Source organism: Castanea sativa, chromosome 8 (genome assembly GCF_040712315.1).
Source record: "Castanea sativa cultivar Marrone di Chiusa Pesio chromosome 8, ASM4071231v1".
NCBI lineage: Eukaryota > Viridiplantae > Streptophyta > Magnoliopsida > Fagales > Fagaceae > Castanea > Castanea sativa.
In genome coordinates, this window is record NC_134020.1 from 41,514,724 (window position 1) to 41,536,807 (window position 22,084).

General features: G+C 36.3%; 2 protein-coding genes across 10 annotated transcripts; one reads left to right on the top strand and one right to left on the bottom strand.

The window, feature by feature from the left end:
- The first annotated feature begins 1,851 nt into the window (after positions 1-1,851).
- On the top strand, positions 1,852-16,170 carry LOC142607761 (molybdopterin synthase catalytic subunit). 8 transcript variants are annotated; one of them, XM_075779375.1, is made up of 5 exons: positions 1,852-2,206; positions 7,381-7,434; positions 13,366-13,463; positions 13,659-13,752; positions 15,177-16,170. In XM_075779375.1, exon 5 carries the CDS (start codon positions 15,311-15,313, stop codon positions 15,917-15,919), a length of 609 nt encoding a protein of 202 aa, XP_075635490.1. In that variant the 5' UTR covers positions 1,852-2,206; positions 7,381-7,434; positions 13,366-13,463; positions 13,659-13,752; positions 15,177-15,310; the 3' UTR covers positions 15,920-16,170. The 8 variants fall into 8 exon arrangements, 7 of the variants coding, with proteins under 7 accessions (XP_075635490.1, XP_075635494.1, XP_075635491.1 ...); XM_075779379.1 differs by lacking the exon at positions 13,659-13,752; XM_075779376.1 differs by lacking the exon at positions 13,366-13,463.
- A 657-nt stretch (positions 16,171-16,827) lies between these two features.
- LOC142606880 (G2/mitotic-specific cyclin S13-7-like) lies at positions 16,828-20,186 on the bottom strand. 2 transcript variants are annotated; one of them, XM_075778244.1, is made up of 9 exons: positions 19,921-20,186; positions 18,922-19,042; positions 18,762-18,816; positions 18,422-18,670; positions 18,204-18,329; positions 17,875-18,123; positions 17,619-17,780; positions 17,339-17,520; positions 16,828-17,215 (listed from the first exon to the last, which is right to left on the bottom strand). In XM_075778244.1, the coding sequence occupies exons 1-9, from the start codon at positions 19,964-19,966 to the stop codon at positions 17,071-17,073; spliced, it is 1,335 nt and encodes a 444-aa protein (XP_075634359.1). In that variant the 5' UTR covers positions 19,967-20,186; the 3' UTR covers positions 16,828-17,070. The 2 variants fall into 2 exon arrangements, with proteins under 2 accessions (XP_075634359.1, XP_075634360.1); XM_075778245.1 differs by having other exon boundaries at positions 18,422-18,664; positions 19,921-20,115.
- Positions 20,187-22,084: the final 1,898 nt, after the last annotated feature.

A 22,084-nucleotide genomic window follows, 5' to 3' on the forward strand; every position in this document is an offset into this window, starting at 1 on the left:
ACCCGTTTCAGATCATCTCTCTCTCTCTCTACCCGTTTCAGATCATCACCCGTTTCAGATCATCTCTCTCTCTCTCTCGATTAACTCTCCGATCCACTCAGATCAACTCTCTCTCTCTCTCTCTCTCTCTCTCTTGATTAACTCTCCGATCTGCTCGGATCCGAGCTCGGATCCACGATTCACTAGCTCCGAGCTCGAATCCGCTCTGATCCACCAGCTCCAATTCGAGCTCCGAGCTTCGATCCGCTCCGATCCACCAGCTCCGATCCGAGCTTCGAGTTCCGATCCACGATCCACCAGCTCCGAGCTCCGATCCACAAGGTCCGATCCACGATCCACCAGCCACGAGCTCCAATCCGAGCTCCGATCCACTATCTGTGTGTGTATCTCTTTGTTTTTTTTTTTTTTTTTTGAGCAAGTGTATCTCTATGATGATATGTCTGTGTGTTTGTGTGTGGGTGTGTTTGTGTGCATCTGAGGAAAACGAAGATGAGCAGTTAACTGGGTTTGTTGAGTATGGATAGGAGAGAGAAAAAAAGGAGCGAACGGAAATTAATAAAAAAAAGGATAAACGAGCTACAGTAATCGTGTTAATATATACGGTTACTGTAGCTCGGGGATGGATTTACATAATTTTGCATATTTTTACACCTATTGATGTAGGAATTTTTTTGTTCAAAATATGTAAAATTGGTAGTTATTTCTATTTTAGAGGATTTTAGAGGGACTGATGTGGATGCTTTTAGATATTTGTTTTTTGGGCAAAGTCTTTTGTCCTTTTTTTGTTTTGTTGGGTTAAAAGAAGTGGAAATGTTGCTGCCCATGAGGCAGCAAAGTACGCATTAAGAGTTTTGTGTCCTTTTTGTTGGTCCTTGGACAATCTTCTAGATAGTATTGGTCTTGTTTGTAAGGAACATGTTCAGCCTTGTTAGTTTAGGTTTTTTCTGATTGAATATAATTGCAGTTTATAAAAAAAAGGCATCCACAAGAGACAAAGTGTCTCATCTTACATTTTCAGAAAGCGATCTTTTTGTTAATTGTTGTGACTTGTCATCCAATGATAACAAAATGACCAAAAAATAAAAAAATGATAACAAAAGGAAAAAAGAAAAAGAATTATCAGAAATTGAAAAAACTTAGTATACTCGTGGTTTACAAGTGCGGGATAGGAAATATAGTAAGAATAAAAAATAGTGAAATGCATTGGGAAAAAAAGAGACGGTAAATTACATGAATATTTCTCGAGGCTGGGAGGATGATATTTCACCACAAAAATGACACATTTCTTCCTTGAGACTTGAAAAAATTAATATTCTAGTCTTTCCATTGATAATAATAACAAAATATTTTAAATTTTAAGAAGATTTCTCGACTAAATTCTAACTACAATTTGGTGATAAGGAAAAATATTTAACCAAAAAAATCCTTTCGCTATTGTGTATATTGAAAGTTGGTTTCCATGCATGGTCCAAATTCAAATATATAAAGTACATCGTCCAATATGAAATTGCTAGCAACATAAGCATATGTCGGTACTAGGAGTACTCAATTTATGTTGATTTCACTACTAAGAGTTTTGAATTTTATATTGTTCCGCAAACCCCTCAAATATTCTTGAACTTTGCACCAAAACGTCATACAAGTTAAAATCTTACATTATTTTGCCAATTCAACAAGGGCGGCTAAAAATCTAATTTTGCCAATTTAACAAGATCAATTAAATACCTAAAACTAACCTCAAACAAGTCAAACCCACCCTACTCTATTCCCACTTCACACAAGTCCTCTTAGTCATAAAGAGGAGACGAGACACCCTAATCCGATTGTTGTACTGCCTTTTTATAATTGGGAGGGAACTTCCCCCCTCTTCCCTTCCTCCCAAAGTATGTCCTTAAATGCAAATCTATATCTCCCAAAGATACCCTTGGAAGCCAACACCACCTGAACTTGATAGTGGAACATTGGAAAAAGGGTTTGCACCTTATTGTAATTAAAGTTAAATACGAGTGCCTTTTATAAAATACTAGAAAATAAAACTGGGTCTATTTCATAAACTCCCATATAATACTAATAGAAGGCGTTAAAAAAGGAAAAAAGGGCGCTTGAAGTAGCGAGGTTTATGAGTGGGCAACGAAACCCTTACATTTCTGCTGGACTCACTCAAGCTGTCAAGCACTTGAAAAGAAGAAGACAAAAACCTTAAAAGGTGATTTATGTTGTTTCTATCTTCTCTTTCATTTTTCTTGCTACAAATTTTAAGCTACTCTATTGTATACATCGTTCAATATCGATTTGAGTCTCTGTATCTTTATACTGTTTTGTAATATTTCTTTTAAAGTTTGTTATTCTGTTAAAGTTTGCGATACCCATCTGAGAAAAACGCATTCTTTCTCTCTCAATACCACTAGAAATTCTGAATTGAGTTGATAAAATTCGGTCTTTAGAGTTGTCAATTCAGGAACATGTTCATGGTATGAAAATAAGTCCATTTAGAACTTGTTGTTGCTGTTGTTGTTGGTGGTGGGGGACCCAAAATGCCATAGAATAGATTTAGAATTCGGAAGCAATGCGTAATGCATTCTGGAACGATTGAAACGATGTGAATATAGCTCTGTGTAGCTCTAAATTTGCCAATTATCATGTGTTTTTAGCCGCTTTTCCTAGTATGACGGAAGCTCTTAAGGATTGCTCCCTATTGTTGGTCATGTTTAGAAAGTTCAAATTTTTAAAGGGGACATTGTTTAATGCAATGTCTTTTTAATGAAAAGATACGATTTTCGAAAACTTACCCTCTTTAATTTAGATTCTAGTGGAAGAGGGGTATTCACTTTTTGAATGAAGTAAAAAGGGTAGTCAGGAAATTTATTTATTAGCTTTTCGAAGAAGACTACATTTTGGGCATCTTGAAATAGAATAGAGTACTAACAATTTGGGATAGAGGAGTATTTGTGTTTCTAATTGTTGCTTGTGAATGTTTGTGTCTGATATTTATGGTGTAGATGGTTGTCAATGGATTAACTTGTACCTATTGTTTTAGGAATATGACCGGTGTTGCGGGTAGTAGCACTCCCACGGCTGAGGATGATATTTCCCCGCTTTGGAAGTATGTAACAAAAATAGACAAGATAGGTGTAGGGGGAGGGAATTGTAAATTCCAATGCAGTTATTGTCAGTTGATTTTTAAAGGGTCATATACTAGAGTTAAGTCTCACTTGCTAAAAATACCGGGTCAAGGAATTCGAGGATGCTCCAAAGTGACACCTCAAGATATTCAAGAAATGCGAAGAGTGGTAATGGATCAAGCTGAACCGAAGGTTAGAAAAAATCTCCTTGAACTGGTTCCTTTGCTACTGCCACCACCGCCTCCGCCGCCGCCGCCACCACCACCACCACCACCGCCTCCTTTTAATGCAACCTCATGGTCTTCTAGTGCATGTTCTGGCATTGGGGCATCTGCCATTGGCTCATCTAAGCAGGAGAGTTTAGAGCCAAAGAAAAGAAAGGCCGCAGAATGTGCAATTGTAGGGAAATCGTCGACTCTTGAGGCTAAGGAACACTTAGATGCTATGATTTCCAAGATGTTCTATTCAGCAGGCTTGCCGTTTCAATTTGCTCAAAATCCATTCTACATAAGTGCATATTCTTTTGCTGCTGAAAATCTAATCAGTAATTATTGTCCCCCTGATATCAATATGTTGAAGACAACACTTCTTCAAAAAGAGAAAGCAAATATTGAGAGGTTGTTGGAACCCATCAAAAACACATGGAAGGAGAAGGGTGTAAGTATCGTAATCGGTGGATGGACTGACGAACAAGAGCAACCGTTTGTAAGTTTAATGGCAGTAACAGAAGGTTGGCCAATTTTTTTGAGAGCCATTAACTGTGAAGGTAAATATGAAGATGAAAATTTTCTTGCTGTTTTGATTATGGAGACCATTGCTGAGGTTGGACCCCAAAATGTGGTTCAAGTGATAACAAACAATGCTCCTGTTTGTAGGGCTGCCGGAATGCTTGTTGAGGCTCAATATCCACACATTTTTTGGACACCGTGTGTGGTTGAAAGCATCAATCTTGTTATAAAAAATATATGTGAAGCAAAAGACAGAGAGGCTAAAGATGTTACATATGATGAATGTAGGTGGATTACAACTATTATTGCAGATGCTATGGTAGTGAAAAATTTCATTATGCATCACTCAATGAGAACAGTCATTTTTGAACTGTTTGCTAATTTGAAGATACTTGCAATAGCAGATACACGCTTTGCCACAATGATTGTCTTGCTCAAAAGGTTTAAACTCATTAAAAGCGACCTTGAGAACATGGTTAATAGTGATAGATGGGCTTGTTTGGAAGTTGATAATGTTCAAAAGGCACAATTTGTGAAGGAAAAAGTACTAGATCACTTATGGTGGGAAAAGATTGATTACATACTTTCATTTATGGATCCCATATATCAAATGCTAAGGGTTGCTATTGCAGAGAAGCCATCTCTTCATTGTGTATATGATATGTGGGACTCGACAATTGAAAGAGTAAATGTGGCTATATATCAACATGAAGGGACGCAGGAAGATGAGGATTCAACCTTTTATTCCGTAATGCACAAAGTACTAGTTGATGAGTGGGACAAAAGTCACACACCTCTTCATTGCTTGGCACATTCATTGAACCCAAGGTGAATTCTGAGCTCCAACGTGCTTAATGTTTGTTAGGTTTTATAATCATAATTAGATCAATACTCGGATAAGTGTATTATATTGATTTCTTACAAGGAGCTGTCATTTCTTGTTTTCTAGGTACTATAGCAGAATGTGGCTTGATGAGGCTCCTAATCGTGTTGCGCCCCATAGGGATGCAGAAATTTCTCGTGAAAGGAACAAATGTATGAAAAGATATTTTCCAGATATTGAGGAGCGAACAAGGGTCAATACTGAGTTTGCAGAGTTTGCAGCTAAGTATGATAAGTTTGGAGATCATGATTCCTCGCATGATAGAGGAATCATGGATCCAAAGATTTGGTGGATTGTCCATGGGTCTTCAGCGCCCAAACTACAAAGTTTAGCCATAAAACTACTTGGACAACCTTGTTCCTTATCTTGCTGTGAGAGGAATTGGAGTACTTATTCGTTTATAAATTTGATCAAGAGGAACAATTTTAAGCCAAAATTTGCTGAAGATTTACTATTTGTGCATACCAATCTTCGTCTCTTGTCAAGAAGAAGTCCACAATACATGCAAGGAGAGAACAAAATGTGGGATGTGGGAGGAGATGCTTTTGAATCATTTGAGGGTGCTGGCATGCTTGAGACTGTATGTCTTTCTCTTGATGAACCAGAGTTGGAGGCTGAAGTATTTGCCGATGCAGGAAATGGCTATGATGTTGAGCCTATTAAAGTGGGGCCCAATGGAAGAAATTTTTAGTTTTACTTTCAATGATCTGTTTTCCTTGATTGAATGATGGATAGTGAATTTATGATAGTGATATCTTTATATGGAGTTGGATACTTTAATGGGGTCAAGTACTGTTCTGTATTATAATGGTTTTTAGATGCAATTAATTTTGATTTATTTGTTCATGTATTTCATTTTGCTCCTTCTGCTGTTTATTGCCCTAGGTAAGTATGATTGAGTCTTTGTCTATTTCTTTTGTTATTTTAAAAAGAATGTTTTCCTCATTTTTCCATTATTGTTAAGCAAACAAATTGCAGATTCTGGCAACATGGTCATTGAACATTAAAAGATGCAACTCATTTTTTTAAAACTTCAAAAATTTCATTGCCATATGTGTGTGTGTGTGTGTGTTTTTATTTTGAAATTTTTGTTCTTTTGGCACTTTCGGCCTAGTCATATCTCACCGAAATACTATACTACTATTCAGCGTGATATTGTTTTTATGATCAATTCTGCTTGGATATTAGTGGAGTTTACATGAGCAGAGATAGTCTTAAGGCTGTCAACTCTTGTAAAATACTTTATTTTCTAGTTTTCACTATCAATATTGGCTGCCTGTTATAATGTGCTTGTGGACTGGTGCTAAATAAACAGTGTAGTGCATTTGTTTTTAGCATGGATCAGTAAACTGAACTTTGTTATGTGGTAGTATTGTTAATGCATGGCGTAAGTAGACGGTGAAATATCCAATTTGCCCTCTGATATCTGTGGAAAGCTATCGATGTGAATTGTCACATACCTGAATTCATCCAACCACAGTTGAGTTTTGTAGTACAGTTCACTAGTATGCATTCCATACATATGTTGTAAATATATAATTTATCATAATTAGTGAGGTTACTTTTAGGTGGATTAGTATGCTCTGATTTGTAGCTGAACCATCTCAATAGTATCTCTCATAATTTGAGTACAGGTGTGGGTTATTTTTTTTTAATTTTTCATACCGACCTATTAGCCTCTCTAGAGGTACTTTCTCTAATACATTAATAATGCATCATTCTATAGCTGGGGCCAACTGCCAAAGCAATTGAGATATGTTTACCCAGTTGTGTATAGGACTTAATAACTTTTAGTTGAAACAATCAACAGGAAAGAAATTAGGTTTCAACTCATTACTTGCGTCAGGCCTGAAAATTGGCTGGCGGATCTTATTTCAAGTTTTGTGGTGCCCAGATGCACTCATTATTTACTAGTTAGTAAATCATGATCAAGTGCAAACCTGTATCATTGATTGATACAAGGTTCTCTGCTTGTGCCCATATTCTACTTGGTCTCGTTCATTTTAGCCCGTGAAAAAAGAAGAAAAAGGTGTCGTTTGCTAATTTTATAGTAGCTCCCATCTAGTTGGTAGTAATTTTTAGACTATATACTGTGCCTTTATGTTCTATAGTTGTTAAACTTACCCTGCAATTCATAATTGTTTTGGTTTTTGTTTTTGCATTTCGCTCCATATTCCAAATATTGGTTGCTTGCATTTGCATTTTGTTCTTCCGTGATTATTTCCATTTGGGATATTTTATTAAACTGGTGCACTTTAAGCTGCATTATGTTTATGCCTAATGAAAGTGCGGAAAGTCTGCTCATAATTCAATAATTTTTAATTATTTATATATTTAGAAAATTATCAATATGATCCTTGGAAGGTAGGATTTGGTGTGTTTGGGTGGTTGGGGCCATTACCTTTTATGTAGTTCCTTTTTTGGGGTGTTACCATCTCTTCTTGCCCTTATTTTGTGTTGGCCTAAAGAACATATAGGTACCTTCAATTGACAATAATTGTGAGCGTATATTGTTCATTTGGTTTGCGCAACTGCCTTCTTTTTATCTAGTTTCTAGCACTTCTTATATTTTTTGAATTGGTTTTGTACTACTTATGCTTTGCCTTCTTTGTATAGTTAATTAACTTGAGTATTTCTGTTGGTATAGGCGTGTGCTTTGATAGATTCACAAGTCTTATGATATTAGGCTTCATTGTTAAAGGTATGTGATCTTTACATCATTCGCTGAAATAGAATCTGTTTGATTGTGTGTACATCATTGATATCCTAAAACTGCAAAACATTTTAAGTGACATCTGACGGAACTTCTTCTGAAGCAAAATTATGCTTCTCTTGTCCTTAGTTGGACAAGCTGTATGGTATGTGTTTGATAAAAGGCATGTTGCAGATATCCATGCCCATGGTCCCAGAATCACGTTTATTACATGAATATTACATACATCTTGGAGTTTCCGTTGCTAATATCTTCTTTATCTTTTTTTTTTTTTTTAAATGTTGTTACTAGTCACTGTACCTTTTGTGTTCCTCCCCCCCCCCTCTTCCCCCTCCTTTTTTTTCCTCCTCCCTCTTCATCCTTATAGTTGCCTTAATTATCTTTCAGGTTCTCAATCTGCAATGTGATCTCTCTCTCTCTCTCTCTCTCTCATTTTTCGAGGATCCCACATGTTGCAAACAAAAATATGAAAAGAAATCACTGAGTCGTGGATTGAGTTTGTCTTTAGACATCCCTAATGCATTCTTAGCTGATTTTTTTTTTAAATTAGCATTTGAGTACACAAGTTAGCACCAAATTTATGTAGCACTTATATTGGTTTTGCAAATCCCTTGAAAGTCCTCAATAGGCACACTCCCAAATTAGGAAATAAACGTCACACCAAACACCTGGAAATATTTTTCAGAGCATTTTTAGGAATGTGACTGAACACCAGAAAATAAAACATTTTCAATTGAAAACATTTTTACATAAAAAATGTTTTACAACAAAACAACCAGAGCCTAAATGAATTGTGGAATACTGACTAATTCACTGTTATTGACTCAATGGCTTACAATCTTATGATTTGTGGTCTAGGTTAAGAGAATCCTTCATCTAGTTGAAATCTTCTTTTGTAATATTATTTTTTGAATGGCCTCTCCCAGTAGCTGTAGCTCAACTGGTACCTCCTCCTCTTATAAGTCTAGGTGGAGGGTGAGGTCATGGGCAGGGCCAGGGGGGCAATTGCCCTCCTGTCCCTACCTGACCCTTCCCAAAAAATTATTTACCGTGTTTTCTTTATAAGCTTCTTGTCCCTTCCCCTAAGAAACTGTTTGACTGACTTCTCTAAGTAAAAAAAAATCCTCAATATTGTCCACCTATAAAAGGAAACTTGATATATATTGAAGTTATATTTCAATGCTTGATCTCTCTTAAAATTCTTTCCATAATAATGTGATATCATATAGACATATTTGGTTTTATATTTTATATTTTCCTTTTTTAAAGTTACTAAATTACAATTTGCTCTTTACATATCAAGTTACATTTTAAAATTCTTATATCTAAATTAATCTTTTAAGTTAATACAACAATGATTATATAGAGTTATATATATATATATATATATATTTTAATTATATGAAATTCATAATATATACCTAAAGCTATTTGATTTTGCTATGAAACATGTACATAATTAAATTATATTGAGTCCCAATTTAATCCTAAATGAACTTGTTTTGAAAAGGATTTTCCAATATTGTTCTAAATTTGAAAAAAATTAGTACCGATTTCAATTATAGTTCACATTTACATTATACTTCTTACAGCCATTAAATTTTTGATTAATTAATTATAATATTAGTTGATAATTAGTTTTCTATCTTCTATTTTAATTTTGCCCCTCTAAACTAAAATTTTGGTTCCACCATTGGGTGTGCAATTTACCCAAAAAAAGTCGCTTTTATTATTACTGTTAAGTTACACACATGTCCGGTGGATTTTGAATCCACAATCTCATCCTCCAGTGGATGTTGAATCCACCACCTCATCCATCCTCCACTTAGCACTTGCAAGGGAAGGAGGTGTCGCTTTAGCTAGAGCTCATTCTTCCTAGAAATTGATTTTTAGATCCTATCCTTTTGTTTTGTTCTTCTTTTTGTTTCTCAAGCACAAGTCCCTTTTTAGAGTTTTTTGTTCTATATCAGTTTTGGTATTAGAGCAAACAAGCATTTATCCATCAGTTGCCTGTCTTCGATGCCAATAATTATCTCATGTCTTGGATATATGCAACCTCCTTACAGTGTGTGGGTGCCATAGACTCACACCGTGAAATGGAGGATACATATCTAATATATGAGATATCTCCTCCTTTGACACCAACAACCAAGATACCACCATTCATAACAATAATATCAACACCCATGCCCATAAACCCAAAATCACCCCAACCTACCCAAATCCTACCTCTCTGGTCACCCTTTCACCTCCAAATAGCAACCACAACAACAATAAAACCACCATATACCTCCTTGATTGTGATTGGAATGGTTTGGTTGGGTTGGGGGGGGGGGGTGGTATCACTCTCACCCCAACCACCCAAAATTTCTTAAGCCGCCATTGTTGCCTTTCAAAAATGTGGTTTTTTTCCCCTCTGATAGATAAGATAGAAATCAACTTATGGTTGCTCTATGATGATTGATAAAGCTTTTTATCATCATCATTAGCCCAAAACACCAATTGTTTTTCAGTGTAGGCGGGATTTGAACCTCAAATTGCTTATTCAACAATGTGTTACTTGCCCAAATAAACCCTCATAGCCAGACAAAACCATAAAAGACTTCTCATCTTTTATTTTATTTTATTTTTAGATAAGTAATAAAGATGTATATTCAAGAACACTACCTTATGCAGAAAAACATAAGGTAGAGAAAATTTACAAAGAGAGAAGAGAAAAAAAAAAGACAAAAAGAAAGAAAAGATACTAATTATAAAGGAGAGAGCTAAGGAACATAGAGAGATAATCACTGGTGGTGAGTCCCCAAGCCCTAGACCAGTCAAAAAGGGAGTCACTGAAAGAAGCTAATAGCTGGTCATCAAAACTTTCCATGTCCTCAAACTTCCTCCAATTACATTCCCTCCAAAGACTCCACAGTAAGCACAACGGAGCTAAATTCCAAATGCTAAACGAATGCTTTCCAGGCCAATTCCACCAACCAAAGAGAGTATCTGCAACCGGTCTTGACAAGACCCATAAAATCCCAAACGATCTAAAAACCAAACTCCACAACCGGTAAGTCTTACCACAATGAAGTTGCAAATGATCCACCGTCTCCCTATTACAACGACACATAATGCACCAATCAACAAAATCCCTCTCTTTACCTCTCAAATTGTCACCTGTAAGGATCTTATCCCATACAACAGTCCATACAAAGAAAGAAACACGCCAAGGAGCCTTAACATTCCAAACACTTTTCCAAGGAAAGATAATGGGCAAGGGACTTCTTAACTTATTGTAAAATGATTGGATATCAAAATCTCCATTCTTCGTCAACTTCCATTGCGTACGATCTTCATTCTCAATATGAGGTAAATTAGAACCCAAAGTACGGAGAAATTCATCCACACCACCCATCTCCAAGTCATTTGGTCTCCGAATGAAGCGAATATCCTAGCTTCTTTGTTCCTTTGTCCCCAACCGCTCAAGAGAAGAGGCCATTGCGGCCTCTTTATTGGAAGCAATCCTATACTCACCCGGATAGGTCAATTGAAGTCGAGAATCCCCATACCATTAATTTGTCCAAAGCTTCACTCTATCTCCCACCCCTACCTCAAACCGAATATTTTTGCTAAAAGCCTCCCAACCCATTCAAATACTTCTCCACAACCCACACCCATGTACCCCTCTATCTAGCTTGGAAGTCCATCCCCCCATTCTTCCCCAAACTTTAGAGCTACAACCCTTTTCCAAAGCCTTGTCTCCTCAACCCCAAACCGCTATAACCATTTTCCTAGTAGGGCTTTATTAAAAGTAGTTAATTTCCTTACTCCTAATCCACCATTTTCCAGAGGTGCACACACCCTATCCCATCCCACCAAATGTGTCTTGGAATCCCCTCACAAGAAATTCCTTTGCAACCTCTCAATTTTATTAGCCACACGCGTAGTGATAGTAAAAAGGGATAAAAAGTAGGAAGACTAGACAATGTACTTAAGCAACGTCAGTCTTCCACCTTTTGACAAATATATCTTCTTCCACCCAGTCAACTTACGCTCCATTTTCTCCAAAATAGGATTCTAAATAGTAGGTGACTTGTGGGACGCCCTCAATGGCATACCAAGATAAGTCATAGGCAAAGATCCAATCCGGCAACCCAAAATCTCTGCCAAGACATGGACATTAGGAACCTCCCCTATAGGAACCATCTCACTCTTCAAAGCATTAACCCTTAAACCTGTCACAGCTTGGCAAGTGGAAACAAAGAAGAAGCATCTGCACATGTAGAATCTGCTCCTCATCTGCATCGCAAAACAGAATCGTATCATCCGCAAACAAAAGATGCGAGACACATACCCCTCCACCCTGTCTATTGATCTGTCCCAGTTGGTTTAATGGAATTGTAGTCTATTCGAGACGACTAATCTCCAAGAATGAGGAAAAGGAAAGGAAATTTTGGTTTAATTCTCTATTGCCTCTTATTCATCATGACTCAACTTAAATACATACCAAATAACCACAACCGATAACAATGACAGTTATTCTACTTTAGCCAAAACTTTGGCTAAACTAGATAATAACTATAACACCTATCCTAGATAAATATAACAGTCTAATAACAAATGATAATATCAAAAGATAACAGCAACCTAATCTCCCAGTTACAAGCAACTGAAGGAGTCCTTTATTAAACTAAACTCTTGGAGGCAGAGGCAATCTTCTTAGCAAATCCACTGTTACTACTTAGCAGGTGAATGTAATCCAGACACAAGGCTTTGGGACACAACATCTACCATCAGCCCTAAAACCTCGAAGTAAACCAGACTTATCATCCCATCTCTGTCAGCACTAACAACTCACTTGTCACAGCAAGACCCAACCAGCGTAAGCTCATGACTCAAACTCTTGGGCACCACCCAACCCATCAGCAGCAACCAAGCTCAAACTTGGTTTCTTGATCTGGCAACTCACATTAACAGGCAGCCCCAATCAGATTTGATCTGGGTATGCAATTAAAAGATTTACTGATTCACATAATCGCAATCTTGTGAACATGTCGGCTGAAACACCGAATTGAAGCTCTGGCATTGACCCATCTCTCCACTGTTGACTTTGACCACAAAGCCATACATCCCAAACATCTTTGAGCATTGTCAAAGCCCACTGGGGAGGCTGACTAGCTGCCGCCACCACCAAGCCCTTAAAATCCATTTTCTAGAGATTAAAACCAAACCCATTAACGATCCCCAATCCCTTCATCCTGACCTTTTAGAAGGGGGGAAAAACTCCAATCCTAGTTCACCCATTACTCAACCTGACTCATCAAAAAAAAAAAAAAAAAAAAAACAAACAAACAGTTCAGCATAACTTGGCCCATGTGGGAAAAAAAAAGGCCCCACTCAATCCCAAGGTTTCCCACCCATCTAATATCAACTTGAGCTACACTGATAGGAGTTGAGTGTCTCCCACCGCAGGAGAGTTAAGAGTGGATACTAAATTAGACCCATTTGATTGATTTTGCTGGACCTAATTGATTGTGATTAATGATGATGATATTGATGCTGTTAAAGAGATTTTATTTCATTTGTATTTCCATATACTATGCTAAGTCGCATGGATACGGACATGATACGTAGTACGTCACGATATGTAGTACGGCGACACAACATTTCTTGAAAAACTAGGATACGAAATGGCTAGGATACAACAATTAATTAATATTTATTTTTAGGTATATATATTTTAAAATTGGACATAATTTTTTATACATTGATCAACATGGCTGGGCAATAAGTATCACTATGTACTCTTGGCATTAGTTTATTTTCTTTCCATGTTGATGTTATTTGGAGAGCCTATCGAAAGGCCATGGACTGAACAATCAGCATTAGATAGTTGATCAGGGATTTATAAAATTTGAGTTGGAATTTTCTCAGTTTTTGGTGATGATTCCAAGGAAGCCTAGGTGCTGATTGATAGGTTCCTATCCTTTTCCTACACTTGTTGATTCCAAGCAACTCAAGGTGGTGAACTGGTGAGTCTTGGGTTCTATTTTTCTTTTCCAAATCTTTGTGCTGATTTAAAGCAAACCTTAGTTGATTCATAGGTCTTAGTCCTTTGTGTTATTCTTAATTTTGTTTTTCAAACACAAGTCCCACTCTTAGAGTTCATTGTCCTGCATCAGTCTGTGCTTGTACTCTTAGGTAATATTGAAAATATGCCTTGGTAGGGTTTTTGAATGTTTCAGTTGCAAAAGATGACATGGACAAAGCACCAGTGACTGGCTGAAGAACTCTATGGCTTTTTCATACCTTATTTTATTGGTAAATAAAAATACACACACACACACACACATGATATTTTGGGTTTAAACCATTTATCAAATGTCTATGTAACTGTTGTATATGTCAAATTGATGGGTGTTTTCAAAAGTGTGATTACTGCTGCCTATAGGTGAACATTGTCTTCAATTCTGTGTAAGGAAAAGTTTTGATTGGGGCCCCATCTAGTCTTGTGCCTCGTTAAATTGCTAAGAAACTCATATAACATCTGCTATTCACTTGTGAAATTTAATCTTCTATGGTCTCAAAGCCTGTTTGGATACTGCTTATTGTTAAAAACTGAAAACACTGTAGTAAAATAATTTTTAAATGTGTGAATAGTGCCGTAGGACCCAGTTTTAAAGTTAGATTTGTATTTTTCCATACTTGTGAGTCTCGTAAACAGTGCTCATGGACCCACTAAAAAAAACATAGCCACACTTAAACGCGCAAAATGCACTTCCCAAACTCACACTCACTGGCTTTATTGCCTTCATTGACATGTTGGCTTTAATGACTGTTTTAAAATCATGGCATGCTGTTGGTTTTTGTGACTGTTCAAAAATCACGGCTTGCTAAAATTTACTTTTAACAAATTTCATTTTCTGAATTTTACATCTTGACCATTAGAGAGATTTCAGTTTAAAGACAAAATTATGCTTTCTCATTGAACAAGAGCGATTATTAAAGCCAGAACTTTTCTTATTGACCTCTACGCAAGGTTTGCATTTTTTTTTTACCTCAATTGAACTTCTTGAGAATTAATACATGAATTTTCCCTTTCATATATTAGATGGCCTGTTCCTTTATAAGAGTGTTTCTTTTTGTTACCGAAAAAGGGAGTGAGAGAATGTGTTTCTTCCAAATCCAAACTATATATATGGTCTGTATTTTTATTTTAAGCAGAACACTAAATTCAGTTTATGAGGGATTTTCATGCAAGAGTTTTTTCTCCCTTTTACGACTTGATCTGATTATGTCTAGATGTCAGTTTGAATAAATTCTATGAACTATGAACGAGCTCCGAAAGGCTTAATTGTGTGCAAGTTAAGATGAAAACTGCCTTTTCCAACTTTCCACAAAGAATCTCTGATTGTGGACGCTAAACTTTTGTCATACTACTTTTTTACTTGGTGCCATATTTCTTATCATAAGAAGGAACAATAAAATCTTATTCCTAATGAACTACACCTCATGAAGAGGTCATTATTTCGAATCTTTCCTTCCCCTTCGTCCTCTCCTTGAAGTTAAAGCTAGCTTATGTATATTCTTTTTTTTTTTTTTTTTTAAGAAGAAAGGAAAAAGTTCTCCGATTATGATGTCATTAAACTTTTTTTTTTTTTTTTTAAAGTTTTGTTGCTTGGGTCATAATATTGACATTCCAAATTCATACACCAATTTTCCCCCTTGTTTCCTTATGCAAACAGTGTGGCTGATATTGCCATCCTTCTGGAATCTGGACCATTGAACCACACGTTTCTATTACTCTTTGGAAATATACGTGAAAAAATATAAGTTACTTAATCCTTCAGAGCTCAGAATAAGTCCAACTGTCTCTCAAATGATGGCTGCTGAGGAAAAAACTTTAGTGGAAATCTTGGAAGAGCATAATCCAATTGACCTTGCCAAGTACATAAACTATGTAAGCGCCCCACAAGCTGGTGCAATAGCAACATTTTCCGGCACAACACGTGACACCTTTGAAGGAAAAGTAGTCTTGGAGCTAAGATATGAGGCATATACACCGATGGCAATCCGATACCTTAAATCCATTTGTTCATCTGCTAGATCATCCTGGAATCTCCACTCCATTGCTGTTGCTCATCGGCTGGGGCCAGTTCCAGTGGGAGAAACAAGTGTCTTCATTGCAATCTCGTCTGTTCATCGAATTGATGCATTGGATGCTTGTAAGTATGTGATTGATGAGTTAAAGGCGACGGTTCCTATATGGAAGAAGGAGGTCCTTGCTAATGGAGAGGTCTGGAAGGAGAATTCGGAGTTCCTAGAGAGGAGATTGGAGCTTGGAAAGAAGGATGGTGACTGCTGTGGGAAAAAGGTTGAGCCTGAGGTGCGTGACAAGAAGGGCTGCTGTGGGGCTAAGGTTAAGGTCAATGAAGAAGGAATTGCCAACAACAGCACCGGTCATGAAGGCTCCGGTGAAGTTGAGTAAGAGAAAGACACCTCATTTGCAATTATCACTTTATATTAGAATAATGGTTCTAATAATGGTGAAGTGAATAAATTTCACATTTCCTAATAGTTTTAAGCTTTGGGAGTAATCTATATAATTTATCACCTTTTTTTATTTTTTTATTTGTCATTATCTTTTCCCCTTAAAAATAATGGAGTACTATTCTTGTAATTACAATTGCTAATCGCTTCTGAGACAATTACTAATCGCTTCTTCTTTTTTTATTTTTATTTTTATTTTTTTATTATCATTTTTCTTTCCCCCTCAAAGGTACTATTATTGTAATGTTACTTCGCTTGAAGTGGGTGGTGCATTGTCTTAATTCTCTTCCCACATGAGTGACTTTGGATTAGGAATATTGTCTTGAACGTAGTGCTTGGGTGGTGGTGGCTGGTTTGGATTAGGAATATTGTCTTAAACGTAGTGCTTGGGGAATCTCTTTTGGGGTCTCTATCCTTGGCAGCATATTTTTGTTTATTCGAATTTCCTGTGCTTTTGAGGCTCCTTTATAACCAACGGAGTATGTTTTTTCTTCAAATTTTTTTAATAATAATACCCCTAAGGCCCTAACCGTTTAAAAACTTATCTTGTTACTTTTTTTTTTTTACCCTAAAAAAAAAAATTAACTTGTTACTTTTTCAACCGTTAGAAATGTTGTGATTTAGTACACAATTTGACAAAATGGAAAACCGTGAAAAAGGTTGTGCAATATGATAAGAAATTGCCTTTTATGTGCAATGAGAAGAAATTGCCTTTTACACACACCATCTCAACTATGATAAGAAAATGCCACCCACCAAAAGTCCATTTCTCTTCTCCACCAAAAGTCTTGGTTTGCTATATGACATTCAGTAACCAAACATAGAAGAGGCAAAGAACACCTGGTAAAACAATGAAGGATGGCCACAAGTATACTTTTAGTAATCATCATTACACAAAAGTTGAACAGCGTCACACACTTTGTTTTTGCTAACTACAAGTGAAGAAAGAATATAACAAATAGAAGCTTAATGACGGATCATAACAGCAAAATGATCTCCTCCCTATTGACAATTGCCAGCCAATTAACAAAGTGGCGTGACATACTGGTAACTAATGCCATCATCTAAGTTGAATACAATACAAGTTCTTCAAGATGATTTGCTTGACAGGCTTTTGGCTGGGGTGAGCAGAGCAACAGCACCCCTATCTGAACTTGTGAATTTCCTATGCACTGCCTTGAGCTTACCTTCTGCAGCCACAGAATGTAAGCTTACTAAGAGCTCCGCGCAATCCCTGTTACATTAAAAAGTAAACATCATCAATTGTGGTACATGGAAAGAGATGCATATAATAACTTAAATGTTCATCAACTTATGTACTTATTTGACTAACAAAACAATAAGTATGTAGTCTTACTTTAGCTGGCATTCAGAATAGCCTGTGTAGTGCTCTAGAGTTTCATTCCAGAAAGGGCTGTTGTCAAGGGTACATCGTGCAGCATAAACAGCAGAAGCAGCAATCTTTGAAGGGCAATATGAAGTTACTGTAGGATAGTGCAGTAGACCAAGTTCAGCTAAGAAAAACACCATATTCTCCATCTACACATCATAAAAATCAAATAATTAATCCCAATTATCTCTTACAATCAGAACATCAGACACGAAAATTCTCAAAGATCACAACAAAATTTGTGTACCTCCTTATCGGATGGCACAGAGGCTTTGATATATCGAACAAGGAAAACATAAGGAGTGGGGACTGTCATTAACCATTCCAGCTTTTCCAAGATTGTTTTCTCCATGACCAATATCTGTTCCCTAAGGTAGGCATTGTCTGAAATGCAAACAAAGTCATTGACCTGCACATTTTGAAAACCCAAGATTAGGCAAAAGAACATTTCATTAAAAACAAAGTCATTGAGCATGTACGAAAGCAAAGAATACTAATACTACCTCTGGTGCCCAAATCTCTTCATACTTGCTTGCAATTAGCATTGAGCTGATTCCAACCAACTGAAGTTCCCTCCTAGATACTGCCATTATCGAAAGGAATCGATCCACAATATTTATTGTGAGATACAGGGTCTCTGTCGTGAGTTCAAATTTGCGATGAACCTCTATCAACCAGTCTACAAGGATTGATCTCATCTTAGCATTTATGTCTTTCTGCTTAATCATGTAGTCATGCACTTGACTCAAATCCTGCATCAGAAAATTCTAATATTAGAGAGAGAGAGAGAGAGAGAGAGAGAGAGAGAGCCCAGAAGGTATAAAAACAGTACCTCAGTCTCTTTGTAGAACTTGTACATTTCATCCACATATTCAGCCACCGCCAATTCATTGTCAACATCAGCAGCATCAATGTTTTCTATCAGATCCTTGGGCTTTTTGGTGATTCCACAAGCAGCCTGTGAGGTTAATCAAGTTTAGGACAAACAATGTAACAGAACATGATCAACAATTAGAAACCACAATGGGGGTCCTAAAATACAAAAATTACCTTGCTTCGAGCAGTGAGTATTGCAGTGAGGGTCTTGACATTCTTCCTTGAAGGCCCTTCCTTTGATTTTCTTCTACCAGCACATTTACCCTCATCCTCTTCATCTGAGCTAATCACAATCACCTCCTCAGGATTAGGCTTCTTGACAATCTTTTGAGCTGCCGCCACCTTTGTTGCTACACCGCCTTTCTTCACAACGACCCCATATCCAGCTACTGCACCTAAAGCATCTTTAATTGGTTTCTGCAACTTCACAAATTCAGTACATTTATTAATTTGGTGACGGTGCAATTCAAGGCTTAACTGAAAACATATATGTTTCAAATAAATGATATGCTACCTTGTTCTTCTCTGCTGCTGCTTGTGCATTAGCAAGTAGTTCTGTACAAAAAGCCCTGCAAGACAAGAATTACACATATAAGCACGTAAGCAAGGTGATGTGTGAGTGTGTGTGTGTGTGAGAGAGAGAGAGAGAGAGAGAGAGAGAGAGAGAGAGAGACCTTGCAATGGGCTGAGCTTGAAGCTTCACTTCCACAGCTCTCTCAGCAACCATATTACCAATATCTTGGAGAACCCGCCTAGTCCTGCCTTCTGCAGGTACATTCTTCTGCATTCCTTCACCTGAAAATACCAGTAATCTCAAAATCAAAAGGCTTTTCAAAAGAAAAAGCTAGAACACAAATACCAGGCTTTGGGAGCAAAACATAAGAGAACCTGAAATAGCCCAAAATACAAATTGAGCAAAGAGATCCAAATACAATTTATAATAATAACAATTAACAAGGAGAGCTTCTCATCAACAAATATCCGAACATTAACAACAAGCAACTATGTTAAATCTGAAACTGAAACCTTATATTTTGCAAAACCCAATTAGCCGTCAAGAAAAATCAATAATTTGCGCAAAACAAAAGATCCCTCAAATTTGTAAATTACCACAAACCAAACATTTATTCAGATAGATCATAGACGATCCTTTCTGTTTTGGATCTAATTCTTTCTTTTTTTCCAAAGATGTGTCTAACCTAAAACGTTAGGAGCAAAAGAAAAATTCAAAAGAACTCAGAAAGAATCAAAGGAAATTATCACTACATGGGTCTCCACAAAATCATTCAACACAACTCAAGAAGATAATGAAGAAATCCACAACCAAAAACCTTAAAAGAAAACCCAGACATAGATTCAAAACGTAATTACTACAAATCCCACAAATAGAACAAAAAGAACACATCTTAAAAGAACACCAGATGCAGATTCAACCCAATGGTGGCTAACAGATCCAAAAAAAATCAAAAAACAGATATGGGTTTAGAAATCACAATCAAAAACCTTAAAAGAAAACCCAGTCTCAGATTCAAAACGTAGTTGTTCCATATCCCAAAAAAGAACATATATTAAAAGAAAACCCAGATGCAGATTCAACCCAATAGTGGCTAACAGATCAGAAAAGGCAAAAAAACAGAACTGGCTTAGAAATCTAAAAAGAAAAAAGATAGTACCTTTGAGTTGTTGTTGTTGCAGAGGAACAAGAGCTCTAGAAGCCATATCTTGCTCTTCTTCTTGAGAATTATTATAGCGAAAAACTCCTCCAAAGCTAGACAACAGCGACGAAAAAAACACTTGGAGACGACTATTGCGTGTCTCTCCTCCTTCACCGTCTGGGGTCGCCACCTCGTTCCACCACAATTCTCCCTCTCTCTATTTCTCTCTGAAAGTTTCTCTTTCTTCAATTTCTATAGAACTTTTGGTTTTGGTTTTGTTTTTTTTGGCTCTGTGTCAATGTGTTTATCTATTATATGAATCGAGGCCAAGCTCCAACGGTCGACTTCTTTATCGAATTTGAACCGTTAGATGGATGTGAAATCCAACGGCTCCTATTTAGTACCCAGGCTTCAAGTTTTGGAATTTTATAGCCGTTAGCTTTAGGGGCTTTCCGCTGGGTTAGTACTTTTTGGGTTTTTTTTAATGGGCCACGGCTTAAAGTAACCCAAGCCCGCTCTCCCATAATTTTAAAAAGGTAATAAGACCCATAAAAAAAAAAAAGAATAAGGTAAAACTATTTTGGCAAAAATGCAAAACGTTTTTCTAAGTTTTATTAGAATTCATTTCAGGTATTTAATTTTGATTCACAGTTATTAAACCCAGATCAGAGGTTGACTTAGTTTATTAGTTGGGTCATTGGGTCACTGGTTCAACTAGTGGGTCAATGGTCGAACCACAGAGTCAAATAAATTTTTTTTAAAAGATATATATATATATATATATATATATATATATATAAGTTTGAGAAATCATAACATAAAATATGTAAATTAACAAAAAAAAGTCATATGCCTAAATTAAACTCGCTATTATAATTCAAAATCAAGGTTTAGCATTAAAAATTCTATTAAATTCACAAGCATAATAAGCCAATGTTATAAGATTGCAAAAAAGTTTTTGCTAAATAAAATTTTATTACATGTTTTTAAATTCTGCATATTAAAATAAAATTTTTTAAAAAAGGAAATCTCAAACTACGTAAATTAAAGAAGAGAAAAAAAAATGTTTAAGACTTAAACTTAAAGCAATAAACAAATATAACACAAAAAAGTAAATAAAAGAAGAGAAAATAAGGTTTGAACAATAAATTATATAACATATACTAATATAATCATATGTATGTGCTAATTAGCTACGTGAAACTAAAAAGTGATATGTTTATAGCAAAAAATTGATGTAGAGTTGCATGTTTGGGGAATTGAAACTATAAAAAGTGATGCGTAGAGTAGTGTGAATCGGCAGAGAAGTGAGAGAACGGTGCATTTTTTTATATCTCTTTAGGTTTTCTCTTATTTAAATTACCATTTATCACACATTAAACAATAAAGAAGTCAATGGGATGGACCTATTGATGTAATTTTGCAAAATTCACAAACCTAGCTAGGTCATTAAAATCCAGCTAGGTCACACAGTTTGCTTAAAACCCGCTAGGTTTTACCGGTTTTAACCAGGTCTTGTGCACATCTGATCCAATTGATGACATAGATCGGTCTATGTGCCGGGTCATCGGTTCGACTGATTGGGCTGTGCCGAGTTTAATAACATTGCTTTGATTTTGTTTTTTTTATCAATTTAGTTCTCTAAATTATAACTTCATTCAATTCAAGCATTTCTTCTATTCTGTTAGAGCATTCTCATCAAAGGTGATATAAATGCTATAATGTTATTTTAGCAACTAAAACACCAAAAGGCAAGCTACAACAAAGATACTAAACTTAAAAAAAATAGCAACTGAGCTACAGTGAGATGTCAAAGATAACAGCTCACTGTAGCTCCAATCTTATAACAAAAATATTATTTTATTCCTTTCTCTCTCGACTTCTCTTTAAAAAATATTTTTTCTCTTTCTTTCTTCTCTGACCATCCGTTTCTCTCTTTTTTCTCCCTTGCTTCTCATCTCTTCTTCTCCATATCTTGCCTACGTCCTCTTCTTTTTTTCTATTTTTTTTTAAATTTCTTAAGCTATGGCCGAAAATACCTCTCTCTATTTTTTTTTTCTTTCAAAAATTATTTTTCTCTCTTTTGTGGTGGTGTTGTGCTTTATGGCCAGTTGTGGGTGTTGTTGTGATGGGTTTTGTGGCTGGTTAAGGGTGTGGTAGTGATGTGTTTTGTTGGCTTTGG

What these genes read in the sequence shown, in the direction of transcription:
- LOC142606880 (XM_075778244.1), bottom strand. Translation starts at nt 19,966, where the DNA reads ATGGCTTCTAGAGCTCTTGTTCCTCTGCAACAACAACAACTCAAAG. An exon ending in AGTTCTACAAAGAGACTGAG is followed by an intron (nt 18,124 to 18,203) that starts GTACTGTTTTTA and finishes TTTCTGATGCAG; the next exon opens with GATTTGAGTCAAGTGCATGA. An exon ending in TATTCTGAATGCCAGCTAAA is followed by an intron (nt 17,216 to 17,338) that starts GTAAGACTACAT and finishes TTAATGTAACAG; the next exon opens with GGATTGCGCGGAGCTCTTAG.
- LOC142607761 (XM_075779372.1), top strand. Translation starts at nt 3,042, where the DNA reads ATGACCGGTGTTGCGGGTAGTAGCACTCCCACGGCTGAGGATGATATT. An exon ending in GCACATTCATTGAACCCAAG is followed by an intron (nt 4,679 to 4,799) that starts GTGAATTCTGAG and finishes CTTGTTTTCTAG; the next exon opens with GTACTATAGCAGAATGTGGC.